Raw genomic sequence first — 26,880 nt, forward strand, 5'->3', positions numbered from 1 at the left:
AAGATTTTCTTGAACAATAGGTTTTTAAAGAAAAATCTAGCTCTTTATATTAGTCAAATGAGACATTGCAATATTTCCGCAGGACTCGACTCGTTTCGTTGTTACAAACAACATCTAGTGTCAATATTGTTTGTCGCAACGAAACGCGTGGTGTTAAAATATTTCATTTTTCCAGCGTTTCAATTTACGACATGTTCCCCATCATCAAGGAATCATTCCCTGGACATGTTCTCTCTCACTCGACTGAAAACGCGAGAAAACCTTATTCAATTAACAAATGACAGAACGACTTCGTTTTCTTCGACGGATTTATTTTCTTGATACAACATATTTCAACCTCAAGATATCATTTTCAAGCGCACCTCTTGAGGTTTAAACATTCTGTGCGAAGAAAATAAATCCGTGGAAGAAAACGAAGTCGTTTTGTCATTTTTGAACGTCAACTTCCACAAAATTGAGCCGGAAACCAGTGAAACTTATTCCATAGGTTTTTATATTGTGTAGCCTTTTCCAACTTTGCGCAAGTGGCTATCGTGAGCACTTGGAGAAGATAGTTTTATAATTATTAGAAAAATTCTTCCAATTTAGGTAAGTTTACATGGAGGACTTTGCGAATCAGCCTGCCGCTTCCCCTTCCCCAAATCGAAAGTTCCTCCTCAGTTCCCGTTAAGGCCTTCTCCCTTTCATTCTACTGATACATCTAATCTCTTCCTCCCCTTTCCACGCTTGCCTAGTAATCTTTCCTCAAAACACTGTTTTTTTCGTGTCCTGAGGACTCCCCCACCACTCGATAGTACTTTACCTTCTTAACCCTTTATAGCCCTATGTTGCTTCTAAGCAACATAAAAAAATGTACACATTTTCAGCTCTATTTAGGAAATATCTAAACTACATATTATTTTTTTAGTGTGAATTTTGATGACGAAATATTTAGCTGCCACGATAATTAAAATTGAGCGCAAAATTTCCAATTTTTCAAAATGAGAAATCTTGAAATTTGATTTCTCCCAGAAGCAGCTCTGGGTTAGAAGGGGTTAATAAAACGGAGCTATCGAGTTCCTATTGATTATCAACGTCTCAGTAAAGTCATACGTGGGTGTATGTAGCCGTTTAGGCCTTTTTTCCTAGCAAGACATCGTATCTTAGACGTCACGAAGCTACTCGATGTAAAGCGACCGTACGTGGCATGGTTATGAGATCATTTGCTACACTACAGGGTAAATATGATTAAAAATGATTTTTTTACTATTTCTACGCTCGGATTTCTCTGCACATTTAGATTTTCATCAAAATTTGAGACATTTGGGAATCCTCAAACTTCGGGAAGTACTTACTTATGACTGCTCTTTATGCACGGTGATACTGTAACAATCGTGGTGCGGTTGGTCAGATATGATTTTGTGCACCGTACTAGTCATTCAGGGAGCATCGGCTCAACGTTAGTTATGGATGAACACCGCCAATATATTTTTAACAAATATGCCCAAGAATGTGTAACACTGAGAATATTGCCAAGCTCCTCGTGAAACTAGTATGATTTTGAGACGATTTTTTGCCTCAGAGAGAGAATATTTTAACTTAGCATCGAAATTAGTCTTGGATATTGTTGAAATGCTTAGAATACGTATTTGTCCTATTGATTGCCTCGAGGAAATTACCCTGGACCCTGAATCGACCCACGGACCCTTGCTTTGCGGGCCATTGAGTAGACCACTTCGCTATCCAGGTTCTTTAATTCCCGAGGCAATCAATGTGAATTTCACAGCCTTTCAATCGGCAGGCTTGAAGTAAACCACTAATATATTTTTCACACCGTTTAATTAAACGCCGTGATGGTTTTGAGTCTCCGTTTCCATTTTTAATGTTACTTATCAAGGTGAATAAATCGAGTGGAAAGGGTACTTAATTATAAGTCAAAAAACCCTTAGATAAAGCGATACTAACTTAATCGGCCACATCATTAGACATAAAGGCCTGATGAAGGCAGTCGTCGAAGGGTTAAAAGTTAGCTGAGATAGCGGAGTGGCGAGTTACGTCAAACCAATCTCCGGATTGTTGACTTATGAAGTCCTTCGTTTAAGTGTCATTTTTCTCTAGATATCGCTTGACTCAATCCAGGACATTTTCTGTTGTTCCTGTTCCAGATCAAACCCACTTTAACTAGTAAATCGGTTGTATTGATGAGCCTTCTGTGTGAGTCAAGCGTTATCCCGCGATGCGGAAATTATGAGCGATTAGGCGATGGATGCGCTGCCGACGGGGATGAGAGGAAGCAAGCGAGAGCACGGCTGTAGTGATTTCGAGACTGCAAGATGAAGCGCACGGAGTGGGAGCGTGAGTCATTATTGCACTCGAGGAATCGTCTTGTCTTCGCCAGAGCAGTCTTCTATCGAGCGGAGAGGAGGACTTGAGGTAGCGCTGCAAGACACGCCCCCGGCGGCGAGCGTGGGGCCGGCCCTGGGATCGAAATTCGTGTTCCTCGGGGCGGGGAGTTATGCCAAGCGGAGGGCCGGATCAATTTTGCGATCCGGCCGAGGAGAGCCAAGAGGGCTGCAGCGTAGTGTGTTCGACTCCAAAATCTCCACTCAGGTGTAAGCAGACGGTACTTAGTCTCCAATGTTAAATAAATATTCTACACTTTGTGTATTCGACCCACTTTTTTATTAGCCTCGTAATTTTTCTGTTGGATTTCCTTCTCCAGTATGGCAAAAACTCATATGTAAGAGTACTTAGTAATTATAAATATAAGCCCGGAATAAGAACGCCGAAACTCAACTTGAAGTGCTAACCTGAGAGCGATGTCTTCTGTTATGTATTATAGTATTATATCTATTAAGGTAGGTTTCCATGGAGTACTAAAGAAGCAATCTGGGAGCCTCCCTTTTCTTCCACTACTGCCCTCTTCAATTCACTGTAAGGCCTACTCCCTTTCAATCTATCTAAAAATCCTATTCTTTTCCTTCCCCTCCCTAACATTCTACCCTCTAACACCGTTTTCAACATCCCCTTCCCGCTGAGTTCTCGCTCCATCCAAACCTTCTGTCTCCTCCGTATCTCATCTAAAAGTTGTCTATCCTCACCCACCATGTCCAGCACTTCGTCGTTTCTCCTCCTCTCTGTCCATTTCACCTTCTCCATTCTTCTCTAAACTCACATCTCGAATGCCTCCAATCTTCTCTCGTCTTCTTTCCTCAGTGTCCACGTTTCCGCACCGTAGAGAGCTACACTCCAGATCACACCCTTCATTAACCTTTTCTATAAAAACTTACGTAACGATCCTCTCATAGCTCCTTCCTGTTCATGAACGCCTCGTTTGCTAATGCAATTCGCTTCCTGATGTCCTTACTCCTGTATCCGTTGTCCTCTAATGTGCTGCCTAAATAGTTGAATTGCTCCACCTGCTCAAGCTTCTCCCCACCTACTTTTATCTTGAGTCTCACATTCCTCGCTCGTGATACTTTACAAAACCGCATTACTTCTGTATTGTCGTCCAATCCAGAATGAATTTTTTCAAACAAAATCGTTCGCCTAGCAACTATGTAAAAATTATTATATTATAAAATCTATTATCTATAAATAATGAAGTTTGAAATATAAACTATATAATGATGAAGTTAGGACGCCGTATACCTCTCCGTGGAAGCTCATTCTCTTTGTACTTGACGAAAATGTAAATTTGAAATGGTTCACGAGTGTACTTTGTTGAACGTGGAGTTCTTGATTAGATAAATAGTAAAAATTAACTTCGTGTATTCCACTCATTGTATTGCTACACTCCAACCAGTTTCATAACTATCTTGTCTTAATCAAAGGAAATACACTTCTCTCTCTTAGTAAATGTGTAAAGATTAGTGAAGATTCCTGTGTATGGAGCGGGACCCTATCCAAGGTTTTTGTGAAGGATTTTTTAAATGACTCGGTGCCACCTCTTCTCTCCACCCCTCTAAGAAACTATTCGTTTACGTCCACCCTGGAGACTCACCCTTGCCCTCCGGACCTTCGTCATTCTCTTCCTCGACACCCCTCTTCCCTTTTCCCCTCACTATCCTCCCTTAGTTTGAGACATGAATATTTACGCTCCTGCCACTGGAAAGAAATTTATTTCCCTTGATAATGACACGAGAGGGTTTAAACCGGACGGGGTGTACAAATAAATAGTGCGTGGAGTTCACTCTTTTTATTAAACCGTGGACTCTAGGTTTAGCTAAGTGAACTCGCAAGCCATTTTAAATGTACATTTCCGTCAAATTTGAAGATGAGAAGTATGAGCCTTTTGCCGAACTGGAGAATAAAATCAAATTGATGTTGGAATGAGGACCCGCGTGGGAGAGGATTACAGTTGGTGTGTCATCGTCCATGTAAACGTACAGGTTATTACTGGTTGGTCGGTATATCAGGTTCACTAGTAGCGTAGCCATAAAACTACTTGGAGGTATTTCACTAAGATTAATTATTTCTGGTCCCTTCATTGAGCTCCCGTTACAACCAGCCATAATAATAATGTAAAAGTATTCCATTGAAACCCCAGCAGATATGAAATGCCTAAACCGGTCGGAAGTCGGAGAATATTTCTCTACTTTCGTCAATACATCGATCAAAATATTTGACGTGTTGACCATTTATAAGGGGTCTTATTTATGTAAATAACAGTTAATAAAATTTGTATAATATTTAAAAAACAGTTTTTATATATTCTCATTATAATTATTGTTGATTAGTGTCTAAGAGTGTTGGTCTTTAAGAATTAAATACAAATTTTTTGGCTTACGTTTCGGTATATTTTATGCCTTCGTGTAGTTGCCTTTTGAAACCAACCTGTCTTAAGACGCCGCCCATTTGACAGAGTATGACGATGCCGTTCTTATTAATAAATTTAGTTTTTGGAATTATTCTACTTTTTATAATTCAGAAGGAATTTCTATTAAATAACATTCTATTCTTTGTTACTTAAATATCTCATTTATGTTAGGGAATATAACTAGCCTTTCAAGTGGCTAAGGTAATTGCGTATCATTGGTGTTTTAGTGTCTTTCATCATTTGTCGTCTTTTATGGCGTAAACATATTATTTGTTTTCCTCAGGTTCATTTTTTCTTCCATGAAAGCCTCGTCGTCTCCATTACTTGCAATAAACATCCTATCCACTTTTTCCGGATATTATTTCCTGTCTCAGATCCCTCAGTTCATCCGTCGGACGTGGAATCACTTATGACAGCTGTTTATCCTGGTCATTTCTTTGAAATCTTCATCCGTTAAGGCTTGTGTTTCCTTCCCCACTCTATCATCAGAAACACAATAGCTATTTTTTCTCACTTGTATCTTACACTGAGTTCAATCTATAAGGTGAAAGTTCGTCTGCCCCTGTCGCGCAAAACGGTGACCTCAGCCTTTAAAAAAGTCGTAAGGAATATTTGAATTCGATGAGGAATCTCTTAATCTAATGTGGCATGACGGATTAAGTTTCTCTTGCCGTACTCGGAGGATTTAGTAGTGATCATCTCATTTCACAGACATAGAGGTAGTATGATCTATGAAAAATCCCTTTCACCCTTTTCATTAATGTTAGTGTTTTGGAATTAACTGTTTACAGCGTAATTTACTAGAGGAAGTATTTAAAATGTGCGAATCAGTGGTGATTGGCGAAGTCGAAAGGCGAAAGGAATTGTGGAAAATTCCTTGGCATTTGTATTTTCCTGCTAGATCTGAAGCAATCCCTTTTAAGCGTTTAGAATCACAGTTTTGACAGAGTAAAAATGTTTGCATTGAATATAAGTTTACGTTATTTTTTTATTTTCTTGATGATGTCGGTACTGATATATCCTTTTAACTGTGTAACAGAAGAATGGGAACTTCTGATGATGAAAGTGTCTTTTGAGAACAAGTTAAGCCTTTCTTAATCGATGGGTAACTTAAAATAGTTAAAAATTAACATACCCGTCTATTCCCCATGAATTGATGGTTTCCTAATAGACCCCGATTCAGACGAATAATTCAGACGCTTTTATCACCAATCCCTCGGATTGTACTCCGTCTTCCATGCTATCAGGCCGTATGCTGGCTTTTGGCTGTTCTCCTCTCCTTTATTTTACATATGCTATTGAAAACACATTTGAGTGTACGGAGTAACACAATTAGAAGTAAACAACTGAGCCTTGGCTCTTAAGAATACCAATATGAACGTGCTTCCATCATGGTAAACTTCTCGTAATCGTGATATTCAAAATATTTGCATTTTTTCTTTATCTGTAGCGGATGTTTTCCAAGCGCTATTCCCTTATCCTCGAAAAAAAAAGCTCTTGTTCTAAGTATTGCTTGCTTGCTTTTACGGCGCCAGTTGCTGACATGAACATTGGCGTAATCTCGGATTATTTTCAAATAAATCAATCGCGGAACAACATCATTTTCCTGCAATACGATGATATCGCACTGTTCTATTGCCTCTCGCTCCCTTTTCGCGTGTTTCTGCGTCTTTAATGCAAATGTACGGGTCAATTGTAAATGGTGATAGTGGATATAAATGTAGCCTTATTCAATGAGTTACGCATTCGCTAATATTTAAAATACTTGCTCTCCTTTTCTTCCTGGATAAGGATGGTATCCTTTCAAAACAGCTTGGATTCTCGCGGAAAAACGACCTAACAACCTATGTTCATTAAAATTCGAGAATCACCTCTGATCATTTAATGTTTTTTTATCCGCAAAAGCCAAGCTTAGTGAACATTTTTGCCATTTTTGGGTGTAAAAGCTAATTGTGACCAAAGGAAATTCTTGTATATCACTGTGATTATACAGGAAGCATTGTGATTTTAAAGGAAATTCTTGTATTTCACTGTGACTATACAGGAAACATTGTGATTTTAAAGGAAATTCTTGTATTTCACTGTGATTATACAGGAAAAATTGTGATTTTAAAGGAAATTTTTGTATTTCACTGTGATTATACAGGAAGCATTGTGATTTTAAAGGAAATCTTTGTATTTCATTGTGATTATACAGGAAACATTGTGATTATACAGGAAACATTGTGATTTTAAAGGAAATTCTTGCATTTCAGTGATTCTGTTGATCTTGGTATCTGGTATTAACCATTGAACTTATGCTTCCTGCGGCAAATGCGCTAGTTGCCCTCGTCAGACTCGAATCGTGGCGTAATCTCGGATTACTTCCAAATGAAATAGCCGCGGTACAGCATCCCTTCCGTGTAGTACGTGTGAAGCTCACCGTTCCATCGCACCCTTTTCGCGTTTGTTTCCGCCGCGTCGGTGTGTGGATGGGCGAGCCGGGTGTGAATGGCGCCCCGATCGGAATCCCCGATCCGATTCGGAAGGAGCAAAAAGGAGGAGGCGCCGCGGCGCCTGTGACCCAGTTCCCAGGCCGCCCGAGGGGACGGCAGCGACGCGGGCGGTGGCTGCGGGAATCTGCCCGCCGTGGACCGGCGGGCAGCGCTTCCGTCCCCCCTCTTTATCTCCCGAGGCATCATTGTCGTGCATGCGATGCGATCCCTCGGTTTCCGAATCGGTGTTTCACGTTCTTCTCTTTTTTTTGTTCGGTCCGATTTCTCCCCGTGTCTGTCGTCCGGTGAGGAATCGATCTGGCGAAGCGACAAGCAGACAGGGGAGGCGGAGAGAAGTGGTTTGTCGCTCGATGAGATGGAGTTTCCCTTCCACATTTAAGGAAGTCGGGGAGCGGATTGATGCGACTCGTCAGAAGTTTAGGGGAGAAGTTTTGTGGGGAAAAGTTGGGAGAGTCGTTCGGAATGGTAGAGTTTCCCCGCTACATTTAAGGAAGTGGCAAATGATTGATACGTCTCGTCGGAATTCTTAACGAAGAACCGCCATTGTATTGCGTTGAAAGGTTGACTACATATATTTTTCCAATACGAAATAAAGCTTTTATTATGATCGCTTTACAAAAGCTCGTGATAAAAATTCACAAATTTATGATCCGTTGTAGGTAATTTTTTCGTCGAATGTTCTAAATAAATGACGGTAATTCACGTGTAAATGGCCTTTATGTGTTACGCTTTATTTTTTCAAATCATTCATGTTATTTTGGAAAAGTCTCATCAGGTGAATTTATAATAATGGTGGTAATGGAATTTGAGGTTGTTTTAATATTAAGTATTTACATGAGGGTTACTAATACATTGTGATAATAAGAATATTATCTGTGGTGTAATATACTTGAATTTTCAATTCATTCAAGGTTGTCGTGTGAATAATGAAAATATAAATATGAATTAAGATGACTTAATTTATAATGCCAGTCGATATTCAAAAGTATTTTAAAACATTGCGATGTTATTTGTGGAACGACCCTCATTCCAATCCGTCAACAGTGGTTGTTAAAAGCCTGTGTACCATCTTTCTACTAATCTACTCACAGTGATTGATCTTATCCTCCCCTTCTATCCATCCTAACTATCCCAGTCTCTTGCGCAAGTAGAATTTCATTGATATTTCGTAGTTACCTCTCAAAGGAGGCCTTCCTACTTCTATAAGTGTGCAGGGATGCTATAACATTCTTATTTATACTCAGTTCATCTCAGGTCAGTCGGTTGTATTGTTCATATCAACAGTCGCTTTTTGACCACTCTCACTTCCCTTCTATGTATGTAAGTTTGGAGAAATTATTCAGATTTACAAGTAATGCTGCAGAACTCTTCCTAGTCCCCCTTCCATTCAGTAAGTCTTTAGATTTCGAATCCCTGAAATATATTTTACGAAAAAATACAAAGATTTTCGATGGGAATATAGAAAATGCACTCTTTTGAGTATAAAATGTTTTTTTAGAAATGTGTTTCAGGGATTACATTATCATCTAATGCATGAGTACTCTCCTCTGATACATCTGGAAAAAGCTACCGAGGGATATATTTAATTCAAATCTATTAAATGCATGAAATATACGCATTCCTCCCGCAAGATTTCATGTTTTAAAATTAGATTTTGGACGAAAAACCGTTTCGCTTCTACTCCCAGATGCAGAAAATTGCAAGTGAACCTAAGGCTTCAAGTGGAGCCATGTATTCCACACTTAAGGTATTTTTCCGTCAGAACTCATTGCATATAAATCCCTGTCGTTAAAGAGATGGATTATACTTTTGGGCCCGATCTGGGCATTTTCCCCTTCGTGCGCCGCTGAAAAATCAATCGCCTGAAGCGGGAGAGCGGCTGGCGAGAAAAAAAAAACGATTTCATGTCCAAAAGGGTGCATTTTCTATCTCCTCGTCGAACATCTTTGTATTTTTTTCAATTCTTGGCGTCTCCTTTATATTTTATGGCGTTACCTTTGAAAATATCGACCAGAATATATCGGTAGCGTTGCGATGAATAGCTCGGGTAATACAACTTAGAAATTTGTTCAATGATATTCATCGATATCAAAAAATTATTTACGTAAGCTTCACTCCCATAGAAGTTCTCTGAGTCTATTAAATCGCTTTTACTTAATGTTTTCGCGGAATGGCTCCAACTATACTATGGCTATATGAGATGTAATCCAGCGTGTATTTTGTGATACGGGACTGTGTTACGCACCTTTTACGTGGGGTAATTTTATAGTGTGCTTCTGCGTCTGGGGGTGATAGTAGTGAAAGTAATTATTACGGAGCTATTATTATTAAAAGCTGAGACCAATTATTGGTTTAGAAAGTTTTTTTTAACCTGCGCCTGAGGGCTGATTGGAATGAAGTACGAAACGCCGAAGATAATATCTAAAATTAGGCAAATAGTCTGTTTGTTCGTCCAAAGCTCGGCTTAGATTAATGAGCTACCAGGAGGAATGTCCTGTGGTTAAATGTGTGCCATCACAATATGATTAATTAAGATCAAAGATCATGATTAGCATATTTTTATCAGTGGCATATCAGAGAGCATTCAAGATTCTAATTTTTATGCTGTTATACTTTTATCGATCTATTCATATATTAATCGTGAAGTATGCAGATTATATCCTATTCAATTTCAGCTACTTTTGTGCCTTGACTTTATTCACTGTAGTTGATTTGTGGAACGTTCAATGTTTGAGGTTGTTACTCGGAAGAGATGGGATGCATGTATTTGTTTGCGAGGACGGCGCGGCAGTTTCGAAACTGGATACGCTATTTTTTTTCTTTCAAATTCATCGTTCCTGTGTGTTTTAAAGTATCTGGGTGGACTATCCGTCAGAACGCGACTGCGCTTGGACCGTCCAAAACTAGATTAATTAATTAATCCGTAACCGCCGTGGTTCAAGTTCTGCCATTGATCTGCATCTCTGCCTCGGAAGCTCCTAGTGGTGAAACGCCTGCGGAGTTCCCAGGGTGCCTCTTGGTCGACCATTGTCTCTTCATCGCTATTCATTCTTCTCTCTCATATGGGAATGATGCCATGGCTTTTTTTTATTGGGTCTGCACTGCTGAAAGTGGGAGAGATCTCAGAAACTAACTCCACGCGATATAATCTCCGAATGTTATATTCCGAATTAGTGTGAGAATAAGCTACGGAAACGACTCATCTTTGACATTTTAGGTAGTTTTTAGCCTTATTAGAATATAGTGAAATTCATATTGTCATCCTATGGTCTTAAAATGATGTAGAAAATAAGCTATCTACTTTCTCTCTTTCTTTGCTGTGCAACATTAAGGTTCATATGTCGTTGTGCTGTGTATGATATTCAGCGATGGCGATTTATTATTCTGACAGCAAGCACCTTTGACTGACTTTTTAGCATTTTTGATTTTTCTATACTGTTTTCTACGGCATGATCTACGCAGCGCAGGACTCGGAATACAAAAAAATAAGTTGGCTGTTAAGTGCCATAAGTATGGTACTCATCGGTGAAACAAGATCATATTTTTACCTTTTTACTTCTTCCTAATTGCTATCGTCACAAAGATCCCTGCTGTTATTGCTCTTTTCTCCGGATGTAAAGGCTATAGGAAAAGATTAAAGGATCGCTAAGCATATGCCCTAGGGTCAAAAAGTACTCCACCTTGTAGCATACATATATGCACGTGAAACTCTTTCATCTTCCTGTGCACTTCTACCTTATTGTATTTGACATTAAGATCCCTGCTTTTTTTTCTTTTCTTCTGGTGCACGGACTATGGAAAAGGATTTGAGATCGTTGAGTATCTTCTCGATTTCACAAAATACGACGTATTGAAATAAAAGGTAGTTGCTCGTTTCCATGATTATTTTAATGCGCACTACGCGTTACGGCTGTCAGAGCCATCATCCAGTACAAAACCAGATGATAGCTCTGTGAGCCGAAATGCCTCGCACGCATTAAAATAATTGTGGAAAAGGGCAACTACCTTTTATTACAATGTTCACAAATTACTGCATCTTCTGATCTGGGGATGATTATTTTTAAAGCATTCCTCCGGTTAAAGAAGGTTTACACGGAGTATTATGCGAAGCACTCCCGTCTGTGTCCCCTCCTAAATTAGATTTTTTTTGTTCACAATAATTAGGCCCGCTCCTTTTCATGCTAGTAATAAAACCTTTTCTCTTTCTTCCCTCTCTCCGCTTAGTACTCCATCCAAACCCTCTCTTTCCACGGTGTTTCCTCAAGAAGTTTCCTCTTCCTACCCGCCATGTCGTGCACTTCGTCGTTCTTCTTCCTCTCTCCTCGGAACCACAAGATGGCCAGTGACCGGAAAACCGGGATAATCTGGAATTATGCGTGACATTTTAGTCCCTGGAGTTATGCATAAATTATTCATTCATGAATATTTGCTCCAAACTGGAATTTCAAAATCTTTTATTTCAAATTCATTTCACTTAAAATTTTACCAGTTCAACGTTTCTGGCGTAAAATGTGTTTCTCGCAATTTATTAAAGAGGAATTTATGTACATGTATGATTTACAATGCATTGATTTCATTTCAAATTACACTTCATGAAAACATTTATTTATCTGTATAACTTTTTAAATTATGACGAATGTCTTGAGGTGCTAAGTGAGATATTAAAAAATTAAGTGTAAAATTTCTATTATTTAGTGTAAGTATTTAAATTAAGAACGTAAAATAATGCATAAATATAATATTTATTTGAAAGTATTGAAGTGATTTTGGGTGTTTTAAAATCCATATCTATCACAGTAATCACGTAAGGTTAGCCTGGAATTTTATAAAATTTCCCTAAAGTATGTGCCCTAGGATCACAAAGTACCCAACCTTGTTGCACACATATGCTCCTGTAACTCCTTCATTTGTCTGTGCGCTTCTACGTTATTGCTTTTGTCATTAAAATCCCTGTAATTTTTCTTTTTTCTTCTGGTGAACGGAATTTAGGAAGGGATTAGAGATCGCTAAGTATCTTATAAATAGGATCCATAAATTACGATGTATTGAAGTAAGTAATAGGTATCGTAAGGTATGAGTGATTATTGTACCAAATGATAGCTCTGTGAGCCGAAACGCGTCGTATGCATTGAAATAATTTTGGAAGAAGTATCTACCTTGTATTTTAATATTAATATATTTACGCATCTTCTGGTCTGCTCATGAATGCCAGGTGATTGCGTTAAAGCTAAACTGAGAGTCAACCCTAAGTATCTATATATTACAGTAAATATAACAAAAGTGGGATATTCGCAACTTGCAGTTTGTAAAAAATACTGATATAAAATTTACTGCTCAAATGTCACTATGTGGCTTACTTACCATAAGTATTATTTATAATTACTTATTATATTTTTAAATCATTCGAACGGTTAAAGTAGGTTTGTACGGAGCATTACGCGTAATATCCAGGGCTGTTTTCAAATTCATATCTATCGCATTAATCACGTAAGGTTAGCCTGAAAATTTGTAACATTTCCCTAGAAAACCTGGAAGTATGCATGAACTTTCTGCTTTGAGTGGTTAGACACGCTGTACAAAATCTTTTTACTGTACACCACTTTCTCACAGCTTTCGTCACAAAGATACTTGGTGTCGATGCTCTCTTTTTCTCGGGGCGAGTTGTTTGCTGGGGATTAAAGGGAATAGATTACGGATGAGTACGCCGTGTTGCTCTCTCCCTGTTACCTTCCAAGGGGCGAAAGAATCACTTCCGCCGCCCCCCCCCACCCTCCATCACAGCCACTCTCCCTTGCTCATTCCCTGTTATTGTTTCCTCCGTTCCGCCGTCTCGAAGCGGGATGAGCTTGGCAAACAGCACGAATGGCCGCCGCTAATGGCCGATCCACTCCCCGCAGCCGTGTGTCCTTCACTCCCCCGGAAAAGTGTTCGCACCGAAAGGATGGGGGCGCCTTCCGCCTCGTGTCATTGTTGCTCCGTATCCTTCCTTCCCTGTCCGTGGTCGGTGGGGTGGACACAAAAAGGGACGCTTCGAGACAGTCGAGATCAAAGTCGGCGAAATCCTCTCAGCACGAACTGATGTATCGCCTCGCCTTCTTAGCTACGAATCTCGTGTCCATGTTTTCTCGTCTTTATCGATTGCTGCGCCTACTGGCGGAATTTATTTAAAGTTAAATTTACGTGTGAAAAATGTATCTTTTGTTGTTTTTTTAAATCTTTGTCATTATCCGGCGAAATATTCTCAGCACAATCTGATGTGTCACCTCGCCGTTTTAAGCCACGAATCTCTGATCCATGTTTTCTCATCTTCATCGATTACTGCGCATGCTATCTGAATTTATTTAAAACTTAAATTGCATGTGAATAATTTTTATTTTGTTGCTAATTAAATCTTTATTACTAAAGTATTATTCCAGTTAAGGTTTGGAGCGATATACGAGTTAGCGCGGCCCGTCTCCCCTCCCAACTTGGACTTCTCCCTTAAATTCACATTTAGGACTACTCCTTTCAATCCATCTATTAATCTTGTCCTATTATATTCCTTCCCCTCCCTCGCTAACCCGGCATTCTTCCCTTTAACGCGGATTTCAGCATCCCCTCCCCTCTCAGCACTCGCTTCATCCAAACCCCCTTGTCTCCTTCGTTTCTATTCTGGAAGCTTCCTCTCATCCCCCAGCATATCTATCACTTCGTCCTTATTATTGTAATAATTTGGACTAAGAATTAATTTTTATTGTATTTTTATATTAACCTAGCTATAAAACGACCCCTAGGTTTTTCATTCACTCTTTCCTGATCACTTATGTGCAAAGGAAGCAAAATTAAAATAAAAAAAGCAAAATAAAAAAATTAAAATGTATTGTTATTTAGGTTGTTACGAGGCAGCTCTCTTTTTGAATCTCGAATAATGATGTTGCCAGAAAAATAGAGTGTCATTTTCCTTAATTATTGAATAATTAATGTCGTTCTGAGGAAGCGTATTAATTAATATAATGAGCGTTAAAATAAAAAGTTTCATAAAATATTTTCACATTCATTTTAATAATAATTTTATTTGGAAAATCGATATTTTCCTCGATCAAATATCAATGAGGGCAGCTACATGATTCAACTAATGCTCTCAAACTTTTTCTCCGTAGCTGGGTGGAGGATATGGCCCTCTCCCCTTTGGTGTCAGGGATGATATTTCATGAGGAGGCAATTCTGAGATAGGCGCCCTAGTATGCAAATAAAGAGCCTGTTAGGAGGAAAACATACCGTGAGATAACTGTTAGTAAAGAGATAGTTTTCTATCGCAGAAACTGACTTTTTTTAAATGGTTTATAAGTGAACATTTTCATGAGAGTGACAATTTCTAGTAGTTCTAACTTTTTAGAACCAAATTTGAATATGGCCGATGCCTTCGGATCACCATATGCATGATCAGACACGTACAATAATAATTTGCGTCCCAACGTTTTGTCATTCACAGTTAGTGTAATAATGATAAGAGCTACATCTACGGGACGAACTGTTCTATATTCTGACGAACTGTCCAAACTGTGTACCGATTGCTAGAATATGAACTCTGCCCTCACCACTCCAACCATTTCTCTTCCGAGAGCGATGTCTGAGTTGCTTAAAATCTCCACTATTCGCACTTCAGCCCCCAGCCAGGATGTTCTCTGTTGGGTTAGGAGGTGTGACACGGGACGTTGTCCAGGCTCTGCCCCGAGCGGTTCCCAGAAGCGAGCAAGTTCTCCTAAAGCGCGCTCGCAGTCTCTAGACTAGGCGTGTATCGATTTATTGGCCTAGCTAACTCCGCTCCTTCCCTCATCCACTCCCTACGCTGGTACAGCCGCTGCATTCTGAGCGGGCCAGAACCCCTCTTATCCTCCTCACACGTTTACGCTCCCTCGTCGTTCCGCGTCGCCGGATTCGAGCGTCGCACTATAGTGGTTAGGTGGGTTATTCTGTATTTCCGATTGAAAAGAAACATTCGGAGAGCTGTTGGATCTTCAGATGAAGCGTTCAATGAGTCATTCATTGTTTGCGACAGCAAAGATGACGCGATGTAAACGAACCGTTCCCATGGAAGTGGGCCTTTTAAGTTAGTCGTTACTCATCCCCCGCGTTGGTCACTTTTTGAACTTTCAACGTCCTTTTTTGGCTGAATCTGTGACATCATCCTAATTTAATTCGGATTATATAAATTCGCAAGTATAGAATAACCACCTAGGGGTGATTTAAAGGTGGACGATCGTCCCGTCCCCGCCATTTCAAGGACAATGGAAATGATGGTAATAATTTCTGTAGCTTTTTCTTGGTTTAAGCTTCGGCGGCTCTTAAAAGCTATAGTAATTTTTCGGGTGCTCTCCAGGTACTAATTCGATATAGAGTCCGATGCTTCGTGGCGGTTGCTGGCCGCTTTTTCCCGAGGGAAAATTTTTGACCAGCAACGGCAATGGAACGTGGGTAAATGTACCGAAATCGCACTCCAAACACACTTGAAAAACAGCTACTGTAGATGTATGTAGTTCTTTAACGAAGGTTTTCATTTATCAGTGAACCATAAGAATCTATCGCCTTTCATTTATTTTAATTTTTCTAGGGATTTATGAGACATTGCGTACTCCCTAGGTGCTCTGAAGTGTAGTGAAACCACCGTGTCTATTTTAGGGATCTTTAGAAATGGATTTTGTCCGTGTATATTTTCAGAAGGAATATGTTCATTCCCGTTCAATTCATATCCATTCGTAAATCTGAATGAGGCAATACTTAATCGTTTACTATATCAGGGATATTGAGTAGAATTAGTTAGTAAAGACTTTATTATTGGTAGATCCTTGAATTTAATGAGTCATGTATCTTGTGATACAAAATTGTCATGCTAGAAATCTTGTGTCACTGTTAGATTGGTCTTCAGCTGGTAAAACTGAATGTGGTTAGATCTTTTTCATACCTTGCACAAGTTCAAGTGTCGTGTTTCAGCCCCTCGTCAGTTACAATAATGTTAAGTTTTGAAGTTGAAATCGTGTACTCGCTTTCCTTCGCGGAATTGTAATGGGTCAAGTATCATGTTATACAGTCTTCAGATAATTGTTTTGTTTTATCATTATATTTTACGCCATCACTGTTTATTTCCCATGCGTAATAATTATTCCTTCATGTCTGGATGTGTATCTCGTAAAATTTATAATTGGGAGCGGCCCTGAAGAAACAAAGATCCTTAAGAAGCAAGCTAAGTGGATTGTGGATTTATTGCTTCATAACTGCTCGGTGGAGAAGGTATTGAGCTCTATTAAAAATCCTGGGTGATGAATAGGGAATATCATAACATTTGGATAACGTTAAGAGAAAAAAGTGTGTGAAAAAAATAAAAAAGATGGGTTAAAAATTTTAGAGATAGGTATAAATCGTGATGCGAATAAAAAATGGTACTAATCGAACAATATGAGTATGGAGATAAGCCTTAAAAGATTGTCGTCCTCCAGATTTTGATGAATTCCCAAAATCATTTAATATGCAGTTGAACACGGTGCAGTACTTGTGTTGCGAAATATAGTTGTTTTAGTGGAGTTTCGCTAGAAAAACCAATTCTCGTTTATGTGTTCGAATGTGGTATACCTAAGTACATTCTGAACAAAAACTGAGGTGTCAAAGTTGGCGTTTTTGATAGAATAATCTAATTTGTTGAATTTTATCGCAAGCCGTAAGTGTGACCCTGGTTTTCAAACTTGGACACAGTTTCTGCTAGTGGTTCTTGTAGGTCTAGGAGCTAGTGAAATAATTGGAATCATCTGTTTTGCACCGATATTATAAACCGTAGTTCTGTTCCAGTTTGCATATACATATTCCCTTTAAGTAGCAAAGAGATTGGGAATAGCATTATGGACGGCAACAAAAAAATTGTAAAATTTCAAGAAACTGACGATTGATAAAAATAAGTAATTGTGGAATCGAAATAAGTTTTTATTACGTTTGGGGGCATGATTTATTTTATTTTAGTTTTACGATATCCACCGTTTTCAATATGTTAGATAGTCGATAAACTTTGTTGTGAAATTCGGATTTGAAGAATGAAAAAGAAAATTTGTGCTTTCACATGAAATATTTATTTACACGACCATGGTTTCAACGACGTCCAAAGACGTCATCATTAGGAGATGATGACGTCTTTCGTTGACACCATGGTCGTGTAAATAAATATTTCATGTTAAAGCACGAATTTTCTTTTTCATTCTTCATAAGGAATCGCTTTCACATAGTTACACCTCAAACCATCACATTTGGATTTGTTGAATGATATATCTTCACTTGACTAAGTTTTATTTTTTCTATGTATTATAATTATGACTTTTCTCGCTTTATTTTGTGTTGCTACGTTGTTTGGTAGTTTGAAAATGGTGTGACCAAGCAATATACTACTTCAAATACCGTATGTAAACGTTGGAATCGTTTGTAGTGACATTAAAGGTGTGGTAAAGTTCAAAGTGGTATAATTCACCCTGCCGGATTTTTATCGCATTGCCTTACTCCATTGCCTGCCTCAGCTGCTTTGACTCGGTTCTGCCTCAGCCTGCCCTCGGGGGATGATTTTTCACAGCCTTTGTCCGGCGACCTTTCATTTAGCGCGCCCCAGCCCTTCTCCAATATTCTCCATCCCCTTTAAAAAATTCGAAAAAATAAAATAAAACCCTTACCCCCGTCGGATCGTTCGCCCTTTTTCTAATTTTTTCCTCCCCACTCCCCCGCCTTCCCCTCTTCCTTGATGGGCGGCCCACCCTCGTCAGCCTTGATGGGAAGAGGAGAAGAAGGAGCTCATCTCGCAGCGGGAATGTCGCCGTCGTATTTTCGCTTTATCGCCGGCCCATCTCTGTCAAGTTTGTCGACCGCCCTCCCATCGATTTCTGACTGCGGGAAATGGAGTGCAGGTGCCGTTAGCCAACTTTTAACGAGCGCGCAAAAGTGACACCATGCTCCTCGCGCTACGCGGAGTCTTCTCGACGATTTTCGTTCGCGCACTATCCCTCTGGAACCGGAATTGGATCATAAGAGGTCATCTGCCTGTTTTTGTAGGTTTACATGAAATGCGACACATGAAAATTGTGTTCACCCTCATTCTCAGGCACGTAGCCTGGAACGGTGCTTTGGGGATTTAAGTACCAACCCGAAGTTTTTCATCTTTCCCAAAAATGTTGTGTGCGAATTTAGTTGGAGAATGATCACTTGTATTTTAGCTTGTTTTTGTTTGGATTTACATAATTCTACAATCTTGAGTAAATCTCTCAAAGTGGTCTGTGCGACAATGAATTTTTTTCACTTTTGGCATTTAAAGGGATGGTTTACTTAACCCCCTTTCTAGCTTCCCCCCGAAAGAATTTCTGACTACTTGCCTGCTTGTTATGTTTCCTTCTTCATTTGAGCATGATATCCATCTCTCGTCATGGTATCACCGTAGTTTGTTTGGTAGGTTTACATGGAAGACATCGAACATATTTTAGTAATCATCAACGCCTGTCCCTCTACTCCCTCATTGAACTTCCCTCCTTAATTCGCAATAGGCCTTTCCCCCTCCGCCTACCCTGTCTCCTTCCCTCTTGCAGTTGTCAACATCCCTTCCCCTCAAATTACCCGCTCCATCCACCCCCAAACTATCTCACAGTCAAACCTATCCACTCTGACGCAATACCTGCGTTGGATAATAGTTAGAGGTCAGCGAAGAAGGCGATCATGAACAGAAAGGAGCTTATGAGATGATCATTATCGTTAGAGTTTAAAGAAAAGGTTAGTGAAGAGTCTGATTTGGAGTGAAGCGCTTTACGGTGCGGAAACATGGACGCTTAAGAAGGACGAGAGAAGATTCTCCATCAGCAATCTCCAAGTACTCCATGGAAACCTTCCATAATCAGTGGAATACTTGAATAAATTATATATATGTCGGTCAGGTTACGTTTACTTGAAAGAAAATTCATCAGTCTCATCGTCACCTACTCTTTCGTTCTCAAATTTCGTATTGCATACTTTAGTTCGTCTCCTCCTTATCCCCTTTAGCAATTCCCTCTTCTCACCCTGTGTGTCAAGGACTTCCTCATGTCTACTCCTCCCTATCCGCCACAAATTCTCTATTCTCTTCCATAGCCACATTTAAAGTATTAATGTTTTTTCGTCTTCCTTACATTTCTCTTTTTCGCATTCCGCCACGAATTCACCATTGTGATATTACAGCTGATTATCTCCGTGAGAAAAGTAAAATAAATATTTACTATCAAATTTTCTTCTTTAAAATTTTCGTTTTGTGTTGCACGGCGCTGATGTTAGCGTTTTCTAAACTCCGAAAAAAAACGTGAACTCAGCCTGTTTTTCCACGTTAAAATTTTCCCAACCGTTTCAGCCGGTTTCGCGAACTAAACTAACATGATAATGAATAATTTCTTCGTCCGTTCCCGATCTACAATTTTCCCCATAAGTATAAACTGGTGAAGGGAGTTGTGTGAGCACAACCGCATCTCCAAAGTATCTACGGATTTAATTGAGTCGGTTCTCGTTAGTCTAGATTTAGCATCTTACTCGTGATGCTTTCCTATTTTTTCTTTTGTGAGTTTTAATTCTAATTCTCTGAGGTCTTCCTCTTATCTTCTTTTTCGTCATGTTTTGCTCACCCTACCTTCCTAACACTTCAAGGAGTTCGTCAAATCAGTTACAGCTTTTTTTTGTTCTAAGACTGCCTTCATTCGCGCGTATAGCTTCATACTCATGTTTTATTTTTCCCTGGTAGTATTTTTACTTTTTATTTTTACACTTTATGTTTTTATTTTACTATTTTATTTTGTAATTCTTATCACTGCAAATTATCGACTTAATGGTAAACTACGTTTTCCCCTCTGTAGCCAATAGTAATGGCCCCTCGGGCATTATTTCATGTCGGGCATCTTTTTTTAAATTGTCTGCCTCATGCATTTGAAGACTGTCTTCGTTGTTCTTTCCGTTCCTTTGGTTGCTACGCCCATAACTGAGGATGTGCCGAAGATTTGACGTCACAACGTCGATATTGAACAGGCACTAAATCTTCAGATCCTTTCTTTTGGAGGCCTCTTGAACCCTCGTGACCCAGTTTATGTCAGTCTTAAAGACTTCTGCGCGAATACACCGGCTAGGAGCGTTAAATGGCTCGAAAATTTGGGATAGAAATCTCGATCGATTCGCGACATCTCAGCACAAAATCTGTTATTTATGTGTTAGGGGCCACCCAAAAATTGACGCGGTGGCATAGCCCAAAATGTTTTATTTAACATGTTATTTATGTGTTTTTAAATATGTCACGTCGTCCTAAGGATGAATCAACACTGTTATTCGTGGCATAAGGTGATCGGTAGTGATAATATTGAAAAAGTTGACATTGATGGAGGCTGTATTTTGAAGAAGGGTCGTGTTAGAAAGAGTGATGTTGGGTCGGCGAAGGAAGGAAGCTAAAAACAGCGAATTTTGGGGGATATGCAGAGAGGCTGGAAAAGTGCGGAGATTAAGGCGGACTCAGCTAGATGCATGGAGATACGATATCATTATCGGGGAAGTTAAGAAATTGCTCCGCTTTCATGTAAATTATGGGTGCATGTATTTAAAAAAAATGAAATAAGTGCTTAAAACATTATATCGGTGGTTTTGACGAAAGAGATCAATGTATCAAGAATGGAGGCGTTCGTATTCGCCTTCAGGAGGACACATCACTTTCGTTAGACCGGTCTTTTTTCGTGGCTCATAACTCGATCAACTCTTATGCATTCGCCTTGAAATTTTTAGGGCACGCATATTTTACCCCTGCCAACATTTTTCTGTGAAATCAATTTGAAAATTCCTTCTCAGTATTTTCTGTGGTGATTTTTTTAAAATTTGTTGCACAGGTTGGCAAAGGTATACCCTATTTTCCCTGAAAATTTCAAGATTGTTGCGGAAAAATAGGCGCTTGCGAAGGAGGACGAGAAAATGCTGGATGCGTTCGAAATGTGGATGTGGAGAAGGTGAAGTTGGCGAAGAGAAAGAGGAACGAAGAAATGATAGGCATGGTGGGTGAGGAGAGGAAGCTTCCAGTTGAGATACGGAAGAAACAGAAAGTTTGGATGGCGGGAGTAATGAGCGGGGAGGGGATGTTAAAAGTACTTTTAAAGGGGTGAAGGTTAGGTAAGTGAGGGAGGGGGAGAGAGAGAACTTGACTTATGGATATATTGATGAAAGTAGGCCTCATTGTGAATTGAAGAAGGAATCCCAGTTAGGTAGAGGAGATAGGATGGGGCTATCTGCAAAACGATCCATGTAAATCTACATTAACTGGTAGAATGCTTCAAAATAATCAATGCAAGTATTAAACGAGTAATTCATCCCCTGAAAGGCAAAATGCGACCAGTCGAAAGAAAGTGATTTTTCCTCTAAATGCTTCAGCTGAACGTGTTACAGCATGCGTCCATTCTGTGGAAAATCGGAAGGCATGAGGTCAAACATGGACGCATGTACTACTCATAGGGTTGAAGGGTTGGCTTTAAAGCGATCGTGGTCCCGTTGGGTTGAGATGTCTCTTCATGGACGGCGCTTTCTCCGGGACCGGCGAACGTACTTTCCCGGCCTGCCGAGTGCGGCTGCCTGTACGCCGCAGATAAGGGCGCATCTGCGACCGCGGAAACCGAGCGTAATTAGGACGTGCACTACGAAGGGATTGCAAGCTGGTAATCCGTCACCAGGCTCCATTAACCCTCAGGATTTCCCGGTCCGGCAGATTACGTGCTTGCTCGCGTCAATGAAAAGGTTTTCCGGCCAATTTCTTTCAACGTTTCCTTCGTCGCTATCTCTCAGCATTGAATCATTTTTGCACTTCCGCACCAACACATTACCAAATCCCTGTATTTTTCCAGTTTTATTTATAAAGTGTGAAGTACATTTGGAATTCGGAATGAATATTCAACATTTAAAAACGATTCTTTGAGATACGATACAGCGTTTAATATTTTGAGTATGACACCCATCAACTTTTTATAGTTCTTCGTTTGCAGCTGTCTATTGGTATAATTTGTCTAATGATGTTTTTGGTTTTTCGATTGTAAGGTATGAAAGTTATTAATATTTACAGTTTACCTACTGTGAAAGGGATAACGAAAGTAATCTAACGCGGTTGTGTTCTGTCCTGATATAATGCGGTGTATGGGCGTAGGAATTGGCTCCTACAGCTACCACGTATGGTCCATCCGTCTTCCTGTCATGCTTAAATTTTGTCTTCTTCCTTTTTTCCTTTCCTAAAAACATTCCAACCAGTCTACCTAGTAATCACAACTGTCACTATCTCCGCACCACACCGTCCATCTACACCCTCTTCATCCTCCGTGCATTGAACTCCCCTCCTTAACCCAAGCTATGCCAAGGGATTTATGGACCTTCCTCCCTTGAATTCGTCTCCCTCTCGTCATTATACCTGAATCCCATTCTTATCTCGGTGTTAACGTTTATGCGCCACGTATATGAGTTTCGTCGTGAATCAGGGGAAAATTTGAGTGCATTTTTTTGAAAGCCAAATTCACTTAGTGAATTCATTTATGCCAGCAAGTAGCTCAGCAATTTTACTATTGCATTCTTAGAATACGCGTTTATTACGCGATTCTTATATAATGCGTTTTACTTGTGAATTTGAGTAATGTAGGCTTTTCTCGTGAAGTTACAATTTAATAATTATTCGAGCTATCTTTTATTTGTATCTACTGCGTCGCAAACCCTTATCTAGCCGAGTATGCCTGCGAAACGAAGACACGTTGGCTTGGAAATGAATACCATGTGACTTCGAATTCTTCCATTGTGACTTTTTCACCTTAGGAGACTTCAGTAGGGAGGAACTGCCTCTGTATACAGACTAAATATAATGTGCAAATGAAGCAAAATGGCTAAAAATTTACCAAATCAAATAAAACTATTTTTTTAGAAACATTAAATTTAGACTCTAGAACGTCTTTTTTGCATTGTTTTCATTTTTCTTTTTCCTCTTTCCCAGGTTGAAGCCGGAGACGTGATACTAGAAGTGAATTCCAAAGACGTCTACAGGTTTAGTACTAAAGAAGGTAAATAAGATCTTATTTCTAATCCCTACGTAAAATATATTTTAGATTCGCATTTTCATGCGCAGTTTATTGTTTCTTGTGTATCACGAATGGGGAGGGAATGCCAAAACATTTTATTTCCATTATCTAATCTTGTGCTAACTCCTTGATACAAGCTCAACGATTCTAGATTGCCGCACCACATGGCAGGTTTTCTTTATAGAACTGAAAAATATTTGAAATGAATTGTGTGAAATATCGTACCATTACTGCCTCTTTTCCCGACATATGACTCCATTTTGGGTTTTATTTTATTCCCTTTGTGATAGGGTGCCCAAAAAAAGTCACCCCATACCGATGTGGCTACTATGCATGTCGTAGATTATTCTTTGTTTTTTCGAACTACGTTTAGCGTTTCCACCATAATTTCACTTAAAGATGAATTCGTAGCGCTGGACGTGATCAATTCAGATCGGATTGTATGACAGCAGGAACAAATCATTCCAAAAGCCGGTCAAAAATACCTTTCACCTGAATATCTCTGGTAAGCTTTCTGTCTCTTATCTAGATCTAGACGACTCCATATTATACAGTTTTATCTGTGCCATGCCCTACGCTACATTGTTTTGATTGTTGTGAAGGTTTCAGCGGTATGGTGGCGGTAAATTCTACTCAATTTTTTCCGGCTATTCACCGCTTTGATATTGCTGGAACGTAGGGGAAACCATTGTCACCAGCTACATTACGCGTTAAATACATTGAAGAATGGAGCAGGATACACTAACAATAAGCTACATATTACGCAGTTTTAGTTGCAACTGCAATGGCTTGCGCTCATGCGTAGGAAGTTGGGGCTAGCTCTCACCAATCATGTGCCATTCTTTCCATTACATCCATACATCCGTTGCTGATCTTCGTTGCACATGCTTTAACTCAGGGTAAGAACGTATTTAATGTGAATCCTATTAGCTAGCAGCGTGCTCAAAATGGGTTATAATGAGGAGTAGTCTGTTTCTCTTATTTTATCATCACATTTTGCAAGAGTTATTTTCAAGGTCGATTAAGGACTCAAATCAAAGAGAGAGAACCAAAATTCTAAATGAAAATGCTGTTGTTTTGATGTTGCGAATGGAATATAAGTAAGTCAATGTGTACCGAAAAATCGAAGAAAAAGCACGCTACACTAAAGTCTAAAATCTATTGTATGGAAGGTGCTTATGTCATAAATGCACTGAAAAAATAATTTTTCGATCGCGGAAGCTCCTGGAAAATACGGGAAGGATGGCAAACTTGTCTGGAATTTAATCTATATGATGTGCTTGCCCCAAGTGAGATCTCCCGTTATCCTGATTCCGAGATGATTTGCTCTGATTGTGCGTCTTTTATTCACTCTATCCTGTAGAGTTGATGTACTTGAAGAACAACTTCCCACGCAAGGCTCGAGTACGGTGGCTTGCGATGTGCGATGAAATTGTATCGTGATCCTTTATACACCACTCTGTGATAGCAAGCTAATGATGAAGTCGGTTTCCTCTCCTCCACTTCTCTATTTCCCATTAATCCTTCCCATAATTCTTAGTCGTAAATGCAGGTATTGCAAAAGATCTTGAGGATTCATTCCATGTAATCCAGTAGGTGAGACGCTCGAAATAGCGAACCACAGGTAACGTAGGGTGATCGGAATGTACCTAAACTGTGCTGATCGCACCCTTTAACTTTCTATACTCTCTCTCCATTCGGGACAAAAGAGAAATCTCTATACCTGATTGAGGTGGCCAGCCTTGAGCCAACTGTACTTAATGGTTCTAATGGCCTTATCTCCCCGAATAGCCAGTGACCCATCGAGGAGAGTATACATTTCCAACAGTATAGTCCTAAACAGAGTACCTGTAATTAAGTGTTACGATTATTTGTTGGGATGGATTCTATAAATGATGGGGATTAAAATCTCTAATCAATGGGTTGGCAAGTATCCGATCTAATCTTCGAACCCGTGCTCCACCTGTGACTATTATTGTTCAGCTATTGTTGAGCTCAAAATAATTAGACGGTCGCTTCAAAGTCCTAGGTATATTTCTACTGGTAATTCGATTTGGTGGTAATAAATGACAAAGATATCCTTTATCATCGAACTTATTAGCGTATTTTTCTTATCTTCAACGGTTCCCAGCACGCATTGAACGCTCCTCTCTTTTGACTCCAATCGAGGGGCGTGTAACAATTTATAAGTTTGAATTTTTTTATCAGTCAAAAATTATAACTAACCTTGTGGCTCACAAAGGGTGATCTTTTTCGGTGTTCATTCTTCAAATGTTTTCAGAATTTATGATGTTTAGAAAATGCATAATTAGTAATTTCATGTAAACTAATATTTGTTCCTGATGGTGTATTTTTCCGTTCATTCGATTTACATAACTTGGCAATGAAAATTAAATTGTTTTTATTATTTATTATTCTTGAGCTTCCAGCAAATTTTGAGTGTCTTGAGAGTACTACGTGGAGGTACTTACCTAATATAATGTTGAAGTACTAAAAATGTATTAATACTCTGCAAACAGTTTTTTTAATGTTGGGCATAATTAGTGACACTCTCGAAAGAATTTCCTCTGGATTCCTTCCATTCATGGAATAAAAAACAGGTGAACTCATGTCATGTGTTTCTACTTTTTATTTTCATTATCATTACTATCCTTGACACTTACGACTTTCTTTATCAGGAAATGTTGGTGCATTCTTTCGTCAAATGTTCTAATGGCTGCCATTCCATTCTTTTTCAGTCCTCAAGTGTCTTAGGTTATCCGGCGACACAGTTACGCTAAAATTAAAAAGAGGTAAGATTTTTTTTTTTCATTTTTATAATTTCCATTTTGATGTTTTTCATCTGTTGTAGTAAACTGTAGTTGAGTGTTCAGTGTGCCCACGATCGCATTTTTCGTATAGGAGGAATATTTATCATAAATTTTAGTTCATTTACAAATTGTTGCTTCTGAAAAGACTGCTAGCCTCATATCGAGACCAGTGACGTCATGGCAAAATTAGCAGTGCCGAAACGCACTTTCCTTAACTTTTTTTAGGAGTGAAATATTACTCTATGTGATGTATGATCTTAGGTTTTCCCGGCGTATAAGTTGCTGAATAGTTTCTCGGGTTTTCCACCGGTTGATGTCCATGTCTCCCGACGTTTCGATCAACGACTTGCTGATCATCCTCAGGGGATCTTCCGAATGACCCGGAAGATCCGCTTCCGATCCCCTGAGGAGGAAGTCGTTGATCGAAACGTCGGGAGACATGGACGACATCAACCCGTGGAAAGCCCGAGAAAATTTTCAATTACTCTGTGTTTTTTATTGCAAGTTATTATTTACATTTTTTTGTTTTGGTTACGACTGTATATATTAGAAATTTTGAAGCTACAAAATCGATAAAAGTGCTATTTGACTACTATGTCTTTTGTTAACCAGAGCTGGAACGGCGTTCCGGCGTGTTCTGGCACCATGACACCACTGATCCAAATCCTATTGGCACTCGAAGTAGA

General features: G+C 39.4%; 1 protein-coding gene across 1 annotated transcript in view; it reads left to right on the forward strand.

The window, feature by feature from the left end:
* Positions 1–26,880, forward strand: part of LOC124161438 (PH and SEC7 domain-containing protein-like) — an 86,308-nt gene that overhangs the window by 26,973 nt on the left and 32,455 nt on the right. The window contains exons 2-3 of the mRNA XM_046537757.1: positions 23,300–23,366; positions 26,123–26,176. Of these exons, the coding sequence (XP_046393713.1) occupies positions 23,300–23,366; positions 26,123–26,176 (121 nt within the window). The remainder of the gene's footprint in view (positions 1–23,299; positions 23,367–26,122; positions 26,177–26,880) is intronic.

This window comes from Ischnura elegans, chromosome 6 (genome assembly GCF_921293095.1).
Source record: "Ischnura elegans chromosome 6, ioIscEleg1.1, whole genome shotgun sequence".
Lineage (NCBI taxonomy): Eukaryota > Metazoa > Arthropoda > Insecta > Odonata > Coenagrionidae > Ischnura > Ischnura elegans.